Source organism: Esox lucius, chromosome 19 (genome assembly GCF_011004845.1).
Source record: "Esox lucius isolate fEsoLuc1 chromosome 19, fEsoLuc1.pri, whole genome shotgun sequence".
Classification (NCBI taxonomy): domain Eukaryota; kingdom Metazoa; phylum Chordata; class Actinopteri; order Esociformes; family Esocidae; genus Esox; species Esox lucius.
The window spans coordinates 4,868,466-4,885,303 of NC_047587.1; the positions used below are offsets into that span (position 1 = coordinate 4,868,466).

The 16,838-nt window shown below is 44.0% G+C and overlaps 1 protein-coding gene across 2 annotated transcripts in view; it reads left to right on the top strand.

The window, feature by feature from the left end:
- btbd11b (BTB (POZ) domain containing 11b) overlaps window positions 1-16,838 on the top strand; it is an 81,051-nt gene that overhangs the window by 58,408 nt on the left and 5,805 nt on the right. Inside the window, exons 3-11 of one of the 2 annotated variants that reach the window (XM_010883370.3) lie at window positions 951-1,155; window positions 2,988-3,140; window positions 4,062-4,227; window positions 4,920-5,009; window positions 7,041-7,142; window positions 8,099-8,192; window positions 9,185-9,320; window positions 10,353-10,585; window positions 11,925-12,103. In XM_010883370.3, the coding sequence (XP_010881672.1) occupies window positions 951-1,155; window positions 2,988-3,140; window positions 4,062-4,227; window positions 4,920-5,009; window positions 7,041-7,142; window positions 8,099-8,192; window positions 9,185-9,320; window positions 10,353-10,585; window positions 11,925-12,103 (1,358 nt within the window). The remainder of the gene's footprint in view (window positions 1-950; window positions 1,156-2,987; window positions 3,141-4,061; window positions 4,228-4,919; window positions 5,010-7,040; window positions 7,143-8,098; window positions 8,193-9,184; window positions 9,321-10,352; window positions 10,586-11,924; window positions 12,104-16,838) is intronic. The other variant, XM_010883371.3, reaches the window with a different exon arrangement.

Here is a 16,838-nt window from a genome sequence, read left to right on the forward strand (position 1 = left end):
CGCCTTTGATACAGCCAAGTCCATCCAACATCATCAGCGGTGGTTGTCTTGTCTCATACGTAACTCCAATCGAAACGGGAGAGTCTCGTGGATGTGAAACAATGGAAAATCACCCCCATCTCGTGCCCTTAAATAAATTCCTTCAAATGACCAGCTTAAAACTGGAAAAGTCTCTGGAAAAACAGACAAAACAGACGATGTGGAAAAACAGACAATGAGGGTAAAAAGAATTCCTATGCAAAATGTATCAAAGATTTATTGCATGTGTTAACTTTACACTCACAGAGTTTAGAGCCTTGAACCATGTTATAAATACAGCCCATATGTTTATCATGTACAGTATATAACAGGGTGTGTTTTTGCTGTACGACAAGGCGTGTCTTGATAATCACTGTGTCTCCTAGCTGAATGCTGAGGCCTGTGAAACCCTGTACAGTGTTATCTATTGTATCTCGGTGGGTTGCTGTCTGGGTCCAGATGCCTTGCCTGTCTTCCAGGGCTACCTTCTGTCCTATCCATCATGTTCATGGAGATACCAATTAGACATTTTCAGGGAATATTCTAAATCTATGAAGAAATCCTTTAAAGCAGATAGTTTGAGTGCCACTGCAAGACCTTAAAGTACTGGAGGATTATGCAGAGTGCGGGATAGTAGCAAGTGTGAGTGTATTGGGGAATATAAATATTCATATTTCAGCTTTGCTGTTACTAAAGGAGCTCCATAAAGGAAGGCTCATGGGCCTTCTCGACGCTAATTCCACACAGACACATTCGCTATAATTCTCTATAATCTGTGTGCGTGTCTGTGTGTCTGTGTGTGTGTGTGTGTGTGTCTATGTGTGTCTGTGTGTGTGTGTGTGTGTGTGTGTGAGAGATTGCATTCGAGTGTATTCCCTTCCATTTCCTTATGGCCTTTTTACTGTCCTGATGTTACTGTGTTCATGCTGCAGGTGACCTGGTGTCCCGGGCCATACATTACCTCCAGCCCCTGCATGTGAAGAACCACACAAACGGGACTCCCATCCACCAGAAGAACAGTCCGGTGCACTGGGAACCCGAGGCCCTGTACACCCTGTGCTACTTCATGCACTGTCCCCAGATGGAGTGGGAGAACCCCAACGTAGAACCCTCCAAGGTTACCCTGCATACAGAGAGGTAACACAGAACCAAACACACACACACACACAATACACACGGCTCTCACTCACTAATGGGAGAATAGTCTGCAGTTGAGTTACACACAGGAGGCTTCTTGACAATGTTTAGTTTGGTACTCAAACTGAATGAAAGTCTGTAAACGGTGGACACCAGGCCATTTTGGCAGGTTTTGACAGTGATTAAATAAAACTTATTTTCAATGGGTCCCTCTGGAGGTCTTTAAAGACTGAATAAAAGCCATGTGTTACAACAGGTTAAAGACCCCATGTACTGGGCGGACAGGCTCTGTAGGGAACCACCACAAGCGTGTAGCAGTACGACACACCATCTGCATTCTGTTTTAACAGTGAATCTCCAGAGTTTCAAACAGATGTTTTTACTATGAAGTGAAACCAATTTCCATTGGTTTATTTGGAATGGAAGTGGAGTCAATCGACAGCTTGTTAAAGTGAAGTAAGGGCTGACGAGCACCTGTCCTGGGTGAACAGCAGGAAATGATGGCTGAAACACATTGCAGTTAGTGACATAGTCATTGCCATTCAATACAAGTCAGAGGCTGTTGTGTTTTAGGACGGCCATGTCACACCATGAGGAAAAACCCCTCCGTTTATCTCTATAAACGACAGGACATCAGCAGCCCTGTGTGTCCTGAGGTTCTGTGGAAGCCCTTGTCTGGGAAGGTGGAGTAAAAAAGCTGACAGTTGATCAAGAGCAGGCCTTCTTAAGGCCTCCAGACTTAACAGCCACAGTTAATGTGTCCCGCATGTCTCGTTCTCCCATCTACTTCAGCTCTGAGCAGAGTGAGGAAAGGATTTTAATCAGCTGATTTTATGTATTAAAACTATAGGACCGTGCTTTAACAGCGAGTTTCAACGAGTATGGTCAGAAGTTGCCGTCTTCAAGCTAACTGTGTGCTTTTCAGATGATTTCATTGTGGCATAGATCAGCTTTTAAAATATACTACACATGATGGTGTGGGGTTACGTCGGTTCAACTGCTGGTACAAATTGTATCATTGTGCCCTGAGGTTACATGTTTCCAGTGGTTTTGAATAGTCAATTGAATGTGTTCAGTGATGAAACGTTGTGTCATTAGAGCAGGATTCTCCCTCAAGCTAGAATGACAGACTGGTGATGAGTGACAGACTTACTGATGACAGATACGGGAGCCAAGCTTGGGTCAAGGACATGCAAGGCTACGTGGAGCTGTCCTGTGTGATGTATTATGCTTTGATCTGGAGAGTCACATCACTATTGTTCAGTGTTAACATGTACATTTATTAATATTAATAATTGAATGTATATGACAGACAGGTGCAGATACATACTAATGTGTTTCCACCTTCCATTGGTGAAATTGAATTGTAAATTGAAATGGGAAACAACCTCTATATAAAGGAGGAAGCGTACCTTACCTTTGCTGAAAGACAATGCTCCCCCCATACCATTCAGCCCATAGCTAATATTGATGATTCTTCTATGTGTGTGTGTGTGTGTGTGTTTAAGGTCTAACTATACTCTTGAGGACCAAATGTCCCAATGAGTATTGTAAAACCAGAAAGAAATTGATTCATGGGAACCTTTTGCCGGTCCCCATGAGGCAAAGGTCAATTTCCGGCTCAGGGTTTAGGTTTAGGGTCAAACTTACATTTCATTTTAAAGTTAGAATTGGGGTTTCTTTAAGATCCAGGCGTAGTTGTTTAGGATTATGGTTAAGATTAGGTCAAGGGAGCATTTAATTTCTATTTTCTGGTCCTCATGAGGATAGCCATACAAACTTGTGTGTGTGTGTTTGTGTGTGTGTAACTGTGTGTTTATCTCCCCCTGCAGGCCGTTCCTGGTACTGCCCCCGTTGATGGAGTGGATCAGGGTGTCGGTGGCCCACGCAGAGCACCGACGCAGCTTCTCAGTGGACAGCGATGACGTCCGGCAGGCCGCCAGGCTTCTCTTGCCAGGGGTCGACTGTGAACCTCGCCAGCTGAAGTACGCCATGGAAACACTCACACACACACACAGACACACAGACACACACACCCCCACGCAGCCACAGACACACTACCACACACACCTGCACAAACACAAACACGGACCCACACCCAAACAGACAAACCCAACAACACAGACACACACACACACACACACACACACAGGTCTTAAGCTCATACATTTGCATTTTTCTCCACATTAACTGAATAATTTCCAACCAGGATCAATAATAAGGATTGATCTGATTCTAAGTGGAACACCCTGAGCCCAGTCGATTTTGAAGGAACTTGATTTTGACCTGTTTTAGATTAGTTCCTAAATAGTCAATGAATTAATGTAACAAATAAATGTCATATATAATTATTTAATATATATTTGATACTTGTACTGTAATTGTATATATATAATATACAATTACAGTACTAGTATCAAAGATATAAATGTAAGATGTTTGCAAGAGCAAAGATGCAAGCGGATGTGAGGAAAATTCAAGAGAGATTTCCCCCAAGCCCCGCTCTGGTTTCTATCCCAAAACCTAAAGTAGTGGGGGTTGGATAGCTAACCTTAAGATAACATGACTAGTGCTAAAGAATAGCCTATCTTATCAACTAGGGACCCCAGTCTATGCTTCCTGGCACCATAATGCCAAAGAGAGTAATCTGCTCATGCGCCCGGATAGGGTGATTAAGACATGACCTCAGGTTCTGTAGTCACACCAGAAATAAACATTTGTAACACAGAAACCTTCTGATAAAAGCACGTTACCAGACACACGGTATAGGCTCAACAGGACAATGTGCACATCATTTGAAACGGTTAAATACTATAAATAGTGAAGAATCACTGAACACGTACATAAAGCTTGAATTGACATCGCTCCGCTCCTTCAGTTTCCTTTCCTGTCATCTCCCTCCCCAGGACAGACGACTGCTTCTGTGCATCCAGGAAGCTGGACGCGGCTTCCACAGAGGCTAAGTTCTTACAGGACCTGGGCTTCCGTATGCTGAACTGTGGTCGGACAGACTTGGTGAAACAGGCTGTCAATCTGCTGGGGCCAGACGGCATCAACAGTATGAGTGAACAGGTTAGATAGGCCCTCTGTGAAGCAGGAATGCACCTAGGCACGCAAACGCACACACGTAAAAAACACACACACAAAATGCTGTACACACATTTGTCTTCTCTACCAGCCGCGTACATTTTTCATGGGAAACAGAGTTTTTAGTTTGAAGCGGTTCTGAGCTGAGAAACCGTTCCCTCCAGACAGCCTGTCTTTGATGTTTAGATTGACTGTGGTGCCCAGTGGAGATGTCATGGCTTTTCCCAATGCTCCTCTGAGTCTTTCCATGACCTACACTACATACTAGTTAATCAAGGTGGCTGGAAGGGAACTTTCAAACACGGCATCCAAGTTGGCACATCCAAGAATTGATTGATTGACATCCAAGAAGTCAGAGGATGACCATCATTGCCATGTGTGTCTGAAGCCTTCCAGCTCCGTTCACATAACCACATTGCTATGATGAGTACCTTTTCCTGAGTTCGGACTGCAGTATTTGTGTTGGGTTCTGAGTTATTGCCAAGGACAAGGAATAACAACATAAATTTCACAGTATAAAGAACTCAGTGACACACAAAAGGGTCTCTGATATCTGCTTCATATCAGTTTTATTAAATGAGGAAAAAACCCATTCATTGGTCAAACAATACAATAGTCCCCGCTAACTGTAAAGTCATCACTGTGTCCTCTCACACCTTCTGTGATTTGTCAACCAGGGGATGACTCCTCTGATGTACGCCTGTGTGAGAGGGGACGAGGCCATGGTACAGATGCTGTTGGACGCTGGAGCCGACATCAACAGTGAGGTCAGTATACAACGAGTCCTTTACAATGACTTCAGTGAGGTCAGTATACAACTAGTTGTTTATAATGACTTCTGTGAGGTCAATATACAACGAGTCCTTTACAATGACTTCAGTGAGGTCAGTATACAACGAGTCCTTTACAATGACTTCTGTGAGGTCAGTATACAACTAGTTGTTTATAATGACTTCTGTGAGGTCAATATACAACGAGTCCTTTACAATGAATTCTGTGAGGTCAGTATACTAGAGTCCTTTACAATGACTTCTGTGAGGTCAGTATACAAGAGTCCTTTACAATGACTTCTGTGAGGTCAGTATACAACTAGTTGTTTACAATTACTTCTGTAGTGTGTTTCGTGGAATGAGCTGCAAAAATGAGTTGTGTGATATTCTGTGTGGAATGAGTTGTGTGGAATGAGTTGTGTGATATTTTGTGTGGATTGAGTTGTGCGAAGCCTTATCTGGCCAACTCGTGCAGACTTTTATTATGGCGTGACGATGACTGTATCAGTTGGCCAGACCCCACCAGCTGATTTGGGATCAGGCTGATGAATGTGTGTGAGGCAGGACTAAACCCTGGCTGCGTTGTCCCTCATCTGTTCCCATTCCTCTGCTGTGGCGGTGCTGTGAAGTCAGAGGGCCATAATCACCAGGCCACCACAGTGTTCACTGTACACACCATCATGTTTGCTGTGCCTTAAGACAGCATGCCAAGGGTCAGCAGGTAGCCTAGCAGTCAGTGCACCTGACCAGTGACCAAAGTGTTGCTAGACTGAATTCCCGAATCGACAAGAGGAATCCGTTGTTCTCTCGGGGTTAAGCCAAATTGCTCTCCTGGTCGTTGCTGGGAGAATATGTTCCTAGCCAACTTATATTGTAAAAATTAGGGTACACAGATAATTCCTCTGTACCCATTTCTAATTGGAGTCCCTGATGAGCTCATTTTCTGAGTGTGGTCTGCTGTGCCTGCTGGTCTAAGCCTTTGTTAGTCACCTCATGACTGTAAACCACCAGCCATCATTTCAGAGTTTGTGTCTGCCATGATAGTAGTGACCCTAGAACGAAGCACTTAACACAGCACCCCGAAAAAGGTTTTATTGCTGAGCAGCAAAAAAAGAGTAAAGGTCTTTAGACAAAATTGAGAAAGGATGCTGTGTCCATGGTTAATTTGACCACACATTATCATCTCCATCAGGTCATAACTTAATTGCTGCTATGATTAATCTAAATAAAGTTAAATGGAGCATGTGTTGGATTTGATTGATTTGCCAACACTGTTTGTTGCTCGAAGTATTTTTGAAACATTGCTCACACAGACACACACACACACACCAGTCAGACAGATTAAAAAGGAATTATAAAAAAGTGTTACTTCTGCTTCTGTGCAACCTCAGAGTGATTAAGGAAAGTAAATTAAAGGAAAGAAAATTAAAAGTAAAAGCAAATTACAGAAAAGTTTGAAATGAGTCTCTTAGCTCCAGAGGCTCTGGGAGATGCCCAAGGGAATAATGAGTTTGTGTGCTTTGTTCACGGGTCTCTGCTCACAGCTTCACATTCATGCGCTCCAAGCTGGTGTCTCAGCCCCTGACTAACTGTTTGCCTGAGAGGGAACATGGTCTAGTTACCAAGGTCACCTTAGGTCAGCCTTGGACTCTGAGTGGACCCAGACAGATCATGGCGGGAAAGGAGCGGTACCATAGTTTCAGAGAGGACAGCAGGACAAATCAGGACAAGACAGAACAAGATGGAATCTATTGAGTTGTTTAGAAACCAGACAAGCTTTTTTGCGCAGAATGTCTGCTTTTGCTAATGGCTTCAGGGTTGTATTCATCAGGACATGCAACGGAACACAGGTTTTTCAGTGGATAACGGATTTGATTAAATCCTGTGTGTTTTCTTTTGTTGGTTATCTGATGAACACGACCCAGCTCTCTTTTAGATTGCCCCTTTAGCTGCCTGTCTTTGCTGCACAGACTAGCATTTTAATGGCTTTACATCTCTCTCCCCTCAACATCCCCGACGACTTCCCAGGTGCCAAACACAGTGCACAAGCATCCCTCAGTGTACCCCGAAACGCGCCAGGGAACCCCTCTCACTTTCGCCGTGTCACACGGACATGTCCCTGTCGTGCAGGTAGTGACATCATCCTTTCTCACCTCATTGTGTTTTCTGTTCGTCTCTCATTCCTCGGCATCATGCAGGATCGGGGTCAATTCCATTGAAGTTTATACAATTCAGGAGATTACATAATTTTGGGTTGAAAAGGACTGAGATGAACTGAGATTGGTAGGAAGTCATTTTTTCCCTCCCAAGATTTACTGAATTGAAAATGAATTGATCCAAATCCTGGTGTGATGTTTGTTACCATGCATTATGATCATAAAACAGCAGCTCAAATGTTTGTTGTTCTTAATCATGTATTGTGTCTGTTGAATGTTCATTGAGTACATGGTGACCTGAGCTTGAAAACCTAATGGAAAACTGGCTGAAATGGAAACATTTACTTTTGTAGTGTTGGTCCCAGACGGGTCCTATTTTGTCAGACAAGCACTGGTCTGAACGATTGGCTGATTCTCCACTTGGTTCACTCAGAGTGCATGAAACACATACTGCATTACGTTAGTTCAATCACAATAATCTGTCTGCTAATGGTTACAAAACACATGGACCAATATTGCAAAGATTTTTCCACAAACTGATTGAATTAATTAACTGTACTTCTCAAATAAAAAGATGTTGCCGCCCTTTTTTTTAAAAGAAAAAGGAGAGAAAGGAGAAAATCTGTATTTGTGGTTGAATACTAATTGCAGACTTTGGGTCTCTTTAGTGTAGAGTTAAGCACCTGTAATGTTCAGTCTGATTTTGTGAGGGGCTTTTGAGTTTCACCATTTCACACTCCATTTCCCAAGCCATCTGTTCTACCAGGCTATAATATAATGTACTATCCAGTGAGGGTCAGGTTGTGATGTCTGAGTCTAACTCTGAGATGTGGTGAAGACCACAAAGAGAGCAAGGATAATTCTGACTCCCTGCCTCACCCCCTGCCTCACCCCCTGCCTCACCCCCTGCCTGACCCTTGCCCTCCACAGTTGCTCCTGGATGCCCGGGCCAATGTTGAGGGTTCACTACAGGATGGCATGGAGAACTACACTGAGACCCCACTGCAGCTGGCCTCCGCTGCAGGTACACTTCTGGAACAGCATACCCTTTCCAACAGACTATCTGGCTAACCAACCTGGCTAACCAACTTGGCTAATCATGCTGGCTAACCAACCTAGCTAACCAACCTGGTTAATAATGCTGGCTAACCAACCTGGATACCAACCTGGCTAATCAAGCTGGCTAACCATGCTGGCTAACCAACCTGGCTAACCATGCTGGCTAGACATTATCAATCAATCAATCAAATCTATTTATAAAGACAACAGCAGTTGTCACAAAGGAGCCTTAAACCCCAAGGAGCAAACAACAGTAGTGTTGAATTTCAGTGGCTAGGAAAAACTCCCCAAGAAGGCCGAATTATAGGAAGAAACCTAGAGAGGACCCAGGCTCAGAGGGGTGACCAGTCCTCTTCTGGCTGTGCCGGGTGAGATATTAAGAGTCCAATTGGAATAATTAATAAATGCATGTGGGCTAAATCCAGAGTCTATTTAAATTTAGACTAGGTCAGAAGTATGACCAGATGGACAAGGACAGGGACTGCAACGGGCCCCCCAAACCAGGTACTCCGCGGGTGTGGACCAGGACCTCATGTCCTCCTAAAGTTTAAAACGGGAGGAGACTGGGAAAATTCAGAAAATGCATTCCTCATATCAACAACGATTTATAGTGGAGAAGGAGAAATGCTGGAACTGCTGATAACAAGAAATGCAATTGGATATTTTGAGTAGGACCTGGAGTATTACCTGACCCCCCTGATCAGTGAGAACTCAGGGGCCAATGCGTTCAGCAATAATTAAGCACTGTTGCAAGTTAAGTCGCAATTGTTTCAGGGAACTCTAGCATACACACGCGCACACATGCACACGCACAAACAAACAAACATGCTCACACGGCACACTTGCAAACATATTCCCATACAAACATGCTCAGCTTTGGCCCTATGTAGAGTAGCATGGAGGGACATAAACATACACACAGCACACTGCTCACCAAACGTCTTCATGTGTTCCCAGGTAACTTTGAGCTGGTCAGTCTGCTGTTAGAGAGAGGGGCAGATCCTATGGTGGGCACCATGTATCGTAATGGCATCTCTACGGCCCCTCAAGGAGATATGAACTCATACAGTTTGGCAGCTGCACATGGACACAGGTATAACACCCACACAATGCATACAACAGGACAGCAGTAGAACCCGCACACCTCACACTACTGGACAGGAGTAGAACCCACACCCCTACACTACTGGACAGGAGTAGAACCCACACCCCTACACTACTGGACAGGAGTAGAACCCACACCCCTACACTACTGGACAGGAGTAGAACCCACACCCCTACACTACTGGACAGGAGTAGAACCCACACCCCTACACTACAGGACAGGAGTAGAACACACACCCCTCACACTACAGGGCAAGAGGTGAACCCACACCCTGCACATTACAGGACAGGAATAGAACCCACACACCTCACACTACAGGACAAGAGTAAAACCCACACACCTCACACTACAGGAGAGGAGTAGAAACTATACCCTTCATACTACAGGATAGGAGTAGAACCCACACACCACACACTACAGGACAGGAGTAGAACCTACACTCCTCACATTCCAGGATATGAGTAAAACCCACACCTCACACTATATGACAGGAGTAGAACACACACACCTCACACTACAGGACAGGAGTAGAACCTAAACCCTTCATACTACAGGACAGGAGTAGAAGCCACACACCTCACACTACAGGACAGGAGTAGAACCCACACACCTCACACTACAGGACAGGAGTAGAACCTACACACCTCACACAGGAGGACAGTACTAGAACCCACACCCCTCACACAGGAGGATAGTAGTACTGTAGAAACCATACCTTTCACACAGGAGGGCAGTAGTAGAACCCACACACCTCACAGAGAAGGAATGTTGTAGAACCCACACCTTTCACACAGGAGGACAGTAGTAGAACCCACACCTTTCACACAGGAGGTCAGTAGTAGAACCCACACCCCTCACAGAGAAGGAAAGTTGTAGAACCCACACCTTTCACACAGGAGAACTGTAGTAGAACCCACAGCCCGCATACAGCAGGTGCAGAGACATAACATTGCTCCCACTTTCAGTTTCAACACTGCCACCACCAACATATACCTGCTGTCTGCTAACCTCACTGTACAGGAATGTGTTCCGTAAGCTGCTGTCACAGACCGAGAAGGGGAAGGGGGATGTGCTATCCCTGGAGGAGATCCTGGCCGAGGGTACAGAGGAGGAGAGAGGCCTGGGGGAGAGGAGCCCTTCCCAGCTGGACCTGGTCCGGACAGGCAAGGCAAAGCTCAAGGCCCTGAGAGAAGCGATGTACCACAGCTCTGAACACGGGCATGTGGATATCACCATTGACATACGTAGCTTAGGTTAGTACATTCATACACAGGTTAGCACATTCTGTTGTATATCACTAGTGACATAATCTGCCGTTACTACATTCTGATGACAATTGGTTATATTATTCCCACAGACATACAAAACCTGTTTGTGAACATTCTGGTAACTCTTTAGAGTGAGATATAACCAAATCAGCCTAGGTCAGTATGTTCTCTGGGAACAGTATACCTGTGTGGAATAGATCAGTGGTTGTTGGTCCCACTGGGTTTTATGTGTTTGATACTGTTCCATTCACTCCATTCCAGACATTATCATGAGCCTTCATCACGTTGCCACCCTCCTCTTGTGTGGAGGCTCAATAGATCAATCGACTAGATCAGTAACCTATCAGGTTACCATCTGGGTGCATGTCTGCAATCCATCAAAGGGCCAGGAAATTAGAGCGTTTTATTCTAATTGGTGTTTTTAATTCACAAATTAGAAAGTTGTTGAACGCCAGTTACGTTTTCAAACTGGTCTTTTGAATGTTCCTAATCCTCTGCCAATAGGTGTTAATGTTTGGCTTTTGTGTTGATTAGTCTCGTTTTAATCTCTGTGATGCTTTCATGGTCAGGGCTCACCTCACAAAGAGTTGACAATCTCAATGTGCCCTTTCTGCTTCAATTATGGAAACAGTTTCAGTTCAAGTATATATTAACTACATACATGTATTTGTAACCATCATGTACAGTATGTTCTGTAAGCTTTCACCATTGCAATAGATATGCAGCATGTTTATCTGTACTAGATATATTCAGATCCGTTTGCATCAAAGTAATATGTGACTAGATGTTATGCCTGTGGTGTTCATAGTGCAGCTGTTGTTGTTGTTGTTGTTGTTGTTGTAGTTGATGATGATGACGACGATTATCCTGTGGAATGTTTATGGAACAACTTGTTTGTCTTCTCATTGCCCCAAGTTCTGTTAGTGTGGTGGCTGGTTAATCACCTCCGCGTAAGCCACATACAGTTTATTAGTTTGTTAAGAGCATATAGTCTATTGACAGAGACATGACTGGCAGTGGGAAACAGTGAAGACAGGATGGAGAAGCTTTGTGTAGGCGGGAGCATTCTAACCAATGAAATACCAGAGTCCCGTGTCAACAACAATGTGTGGGTGGGTGTCTGTGACTGTATTAATAATGCCTCTGTGTAAATGTGTGTTTCTGTGTGTTTCTTTGTGTATGTGACAAATATATATATATATATAAGGCCTTTTACAGCAGCAGTTGTCACAAAGTAACTGCTTATACAGAGACTGTGTCGGGTGATTAGTCTAAGAGCATTTAAGGCCTTGTCAACAGTTTGGCCTTTGCGTGTGTGTCGTAGGAGTCCCCTGGACGCTGCACACCTGGCTGGAGTCCCTGAGGACGTGTTTTCTGCAGCACCGGAGACCCCTGATCCAGGGTCTGCTCAAGGAGTTCAGCTGTATTGAGGAGGAGGAGTACACCCAGGAGCTGATCACTCACGGCCTGCCGCTCCTCTTTCAGATTCTCAGAGCCAGCAAGGTGACTTCAGGAGCAAGGCTTTCATTCAGAATTCCTCTCAGGTCCTCTTGTTAATCGTGGTCATATATATATATATAGCTATATAGCTCTGGAAAAAATTAAGAGACCGCTGCTCCTTTTTCTTTCCTTTTCAAAAAAGTTTAAAAGGAAAGTTTTGAGTGAGGATCGGAAGTGTTCAATTTTCAGTGGTGTCTTAATTTTAACCCTTCTGTTCCTCACTCAAAACCTTCCTTTTTGACTTTTTTGAAAGGAATATAAAGAGATGCAGCGGTTTCTTAATTTTTTCCAGAGCTGCATGTATAGGTGCTGGTCATAAAATGTGAATATCATCAAAAAGTTGATTTATTTCAGTAATTCCATTCAAAAAGTGAAACTTATATATTATATTCATTCATTACATACAGACTGATATATTTCAAATGTTTATTTCTTTTAATTGTGATGATTATAACTGACAACTAATGAAAATCCCAAATTCAGTAGAAATGTTGGCCAACTGAAAAGGATGAACATTAAAAGTATGAGCATGTACAGCACTCAATACTTAGTTGGGGCTCCTTTTGCCTGAATTACTGCAGCAATGCGGCGTGGCATGGAGTCGATCAGTCTGTGGCACTGATCAGGTGTTATGAGAGCCCAGGTTGCTCTGATAGTGGCCTTCAGCTCTTCTGCATTGTTGAGTCTGGTGTATCGCATCTTCCGCTTCACAATACCCCATAGAATTTCTATAGGGTTAAGGCCAATTAAGAACAGGGATACCGTGGTCCTTAAACCAGGTACTGGTAGCTTTGGCACTGTGTGCAGGTGCCAAGTCCTGTTGGAAAATGAAATCTGCATCTCCATAAAGTTGGTCAGCAGCAGGAAGCATGAAGTGCTCTAAAACTTCCTGGTAGACAGCTGCGTTGACCTTGGACCTCAGAAAACACAGTGGACCAACACCAGCAGATGACATGGCACCCCAAACCATCACTGTGGAAACTTTACACTGGACTTCAAGCAACGTGGATTCTGTGCCTCTCCTCTCTTCCTCCAGACTCTGGGACCTTGATTTCCAAAGGAAATGCAAAATGTACTTTAATCAGAGAACATAACTCAGCAGCAGTCCAGTCCTTTTTGTCTTTAGCCCAGGCGAGACGCTTCTGACGCTGTGTCTTATTCAAGAGTGGCTTGACACAAGGAATGCGACAGCTGAAACCAATGTCTTGCATACGTCTGTGCGTGGTGGTTCTTGAAGCACTGACTCCAGCTGCAGTCCACTCTTTGTGAATCTCCCCCACATTTTTGAATGGGTTTTGTTTCACAATCCTCTCCAGGGTGCGGTTATCCCTATTGCTTGTACACTTTTTTCTGCCACATCTTTTCCTTCCCTTCAACTCTCTATTAATGTGCTTGGACAAAGCTCTGTGAACAGCCAGCCTCTTTAGCTATGACCTTTTGTGTCTTGCCCTCCTTGTGCAAGGTGTCAATGGTCGTCTTTTGGACAGCTGTCAAGTCAGCAGTCTTTCCCATGATTGTGTTGCCTACAGAACTAGACTGAGAGACCATTTAAAGGCCTTTGCAGGTGTTTTGGGTTAATTAGCTGATTAGAGTGTGGCACCAGGTGTCTGCAATATTGAACCTTTTCACAATATTCTAATTTTCTGAGATACTGAATTTGGGGTTTTCATTAGTAGTCAGTTATAATCATCAAAATTAAAAGAAATAAACACTAGAAATATATCAGTCTCATTATATCAGTCTCACCTTTTGAATGGAATTACTGAAATAAATCAACCTTTTGATGATATTCTAATTTTATGACCAGCACCTGTATATATGTATATACATCCCTTTCTATAGTCTGTTTTTCTACATGTCCACAACACACATTTTCTCAGCTGTCGACTTTGTTCACACAAAACAAATAAAAGGAATGTGGGAGGCATTTCGAAAAGTGTGAAGCATGTCATCTCTCCTCGTCTCCACATCAGAACCCGTTGGAGGAGGTCAGACGGGAGGGACATCTGGCTTTCTCATCCAATAGCTTTTTTAGGAGACAGTAGAGAGGACGTGAGGAGTATGAAAAGATCTTCCCCATATTCTCTGTCGTCCCGCTTCCCTCTCCTGCTTTATCGCCCTTAAGCAATAACCTCTGGCTGTTGTTGTTGTTCCTCTGCATAAATCAACAAGGATTATACCGCTTGGCTCACTGGACTCTGGCTGCGTCCAGACAGTCCAAACTTGTGCACTAGCGTACTTTCTGGAAAACAGCCTATTTGTCTTGTGATTATGTAAGCCTGCCAGCAGCACCAAAATTACTGTGAAACGCCCCAGGCCCAATCCATTTCAATTAGTGAATTGATTTATGATTCATGGCCCGTGCTTCTGACTTGGATTCATTCTTCAAAAACCCACCGTCCCTCTCCGTCCCTTCACGATTCATTGCAGTCCTGGATCCGACGTAATATCTGGATAATACATCAGAACAGTAGATCTGCCATCTCCAGGGTAACTGTTGGCCCGTCAGGTAATGGGATGTGTGCGTTGCTTCTAACAGAGTCGATGAACACACACGTGCAATGCACACACACACACACACACACACCCTGTTCTGTCCCTGCACTGCCCTTGTCCCTGTCAGGGCTGATCTGTGATGGAAGCAGTGACCCCGTCTCTCTGAGAGCCCAGGGACCCCTGTCCCTGTCCTGTCATACCTCCGCTACTGATGTGGGACTTCAAGGTAGAGAACGTCCATATTCCTCGAGCCAGACTGAGTGCATGTGTGTGCCAGTCTTTTTCACAAACAGGTGCACACACCAGACACACACAAACTCACACACAAACTCACACACACCACACAGACACACACCACACACAAACAGACACACACCACAACGACACACAGACACACACCACACACAGACAGACACACACACCATACACGAATAAACTCACACAGACACACAACGACACACAGACACACAACAACACACAGACAGACACACACACCATACACGAATAAACTCACACAGACACACAACGACACACAGACAGGCACACACACCATACACACACAAACTCACACACACACACACACACCACACAGACAGACACACACACACCATACACACACAAACTCACACACACACACCACAACGACACACAGACACACACCACACACAGATAGACACACACACACCATACACACACAGACTCACACAGCCACACACCACAACGACACACAGACACACACCACACACAGACAGACACACACACACCATACACACACAGACTCACACAGCCACACACCACAACGACACACAGACACACACCGAACAGAGACAGACAAGGAGAAGATTTATTTGTTTTTCTGTTTAGTCTATGATATGAGAAATGTTACATATTATGGTTTAGTGGGTCTCAATAAAGACAGAGATCAGCTGTCCACAGGACACCTTTTAATTGCTGTTGTTTGTGCTACTACACTAGCTTAGCCTGTGTAAAGCAGACAGCACACATTAGAAACTCTGCTGTAGCCTTCTTGTGGAGTGAACTTGCTGGTAATTGGTGTTAGTGGCAACATACAAGCGTGGCGCAGGAAAACAGACTAGTTGACTACACATGGGATTTGTTGCATAGGACACAGCTGTCCCCCACCTCCCCTTCTGCAGACCCCAGGGGCACGCACTGTCTACTCAGACACTTCCCCAGAGGAAAGAGGCCTCAGAGGGACCAACAGATAAAGTAGTTACATTCTCCATACTGGTCTGACATGCAACACACTATCACAATATTATAAACTGGCTGGTTTGAGACCCTAATATGATGTGAGGGTTTGTGGTTCATGGTATTTGTTCATTGTATATAGTATGTTTGTTGTATATGTTCGTTGTATATGTTAATGGTATATATTCATGGTATATGTTCATGGTGTATGTTCATTGTATATGTTCATGGTGTATATTCATGGTGTATGTTCATGGTGTATGTTCATTGTATATGTTCATGGTATATATTCATGGTGTATGTTCATGGTATATGTTCATGGTATATATTCATGGTATATGTTCATGGTGTATGTTCATGGTATATGTTCATGGTGTATGTTCATGGTGTATGTTCATGGTGTATGTTCATGGTATATGTTCATGGTGTATGTTCATGGTGTATGTTCATGGTGTATGTTTGTGGTACAGATGATATTGTATACTGTGCATTATGTTCTACCAAAAACAGCCCTTCCCCATGATGGGTTCACATCACATACCACACCCCCTTGTGCCTTTTATTTAAATATAGTTACTGCAAAATTTCCTTAGTCACTCATCAACTGATCAAATCTGTTCCACTCGGCCTCTGTTGTTTGCAAATGTCCTCTGTTGTCCTCCTGAAAGCATCGATTGAAAATCTATTCACTGATTGACTGTGAACACTAGGGCTTGTTTAGCCTTGTGACTTTGGCTACTGTGATTCTGAATGTGGTAGTAAATGTCTGTCTTAGAGCTGAGAAGGATGATTCAGAATGATCGACACAGACCATAGCGACATATCTCAGGCATGCAGCTGATGTTCCATTTAGAACTTCAATACATTTGCTCATCTGGGAGTTGCTAAAGGAAAGTTGGAAGGCAATAACCAACAACATTGTAGTGGTACTTTAAATGATCATATATGTGGTGCACATGTGTGTTGTAAGAGTATGGTGGTGTTTATCTGTATTGTGTCCCTTCAGGCAGATTTTTTTCTTCTTTGCCGG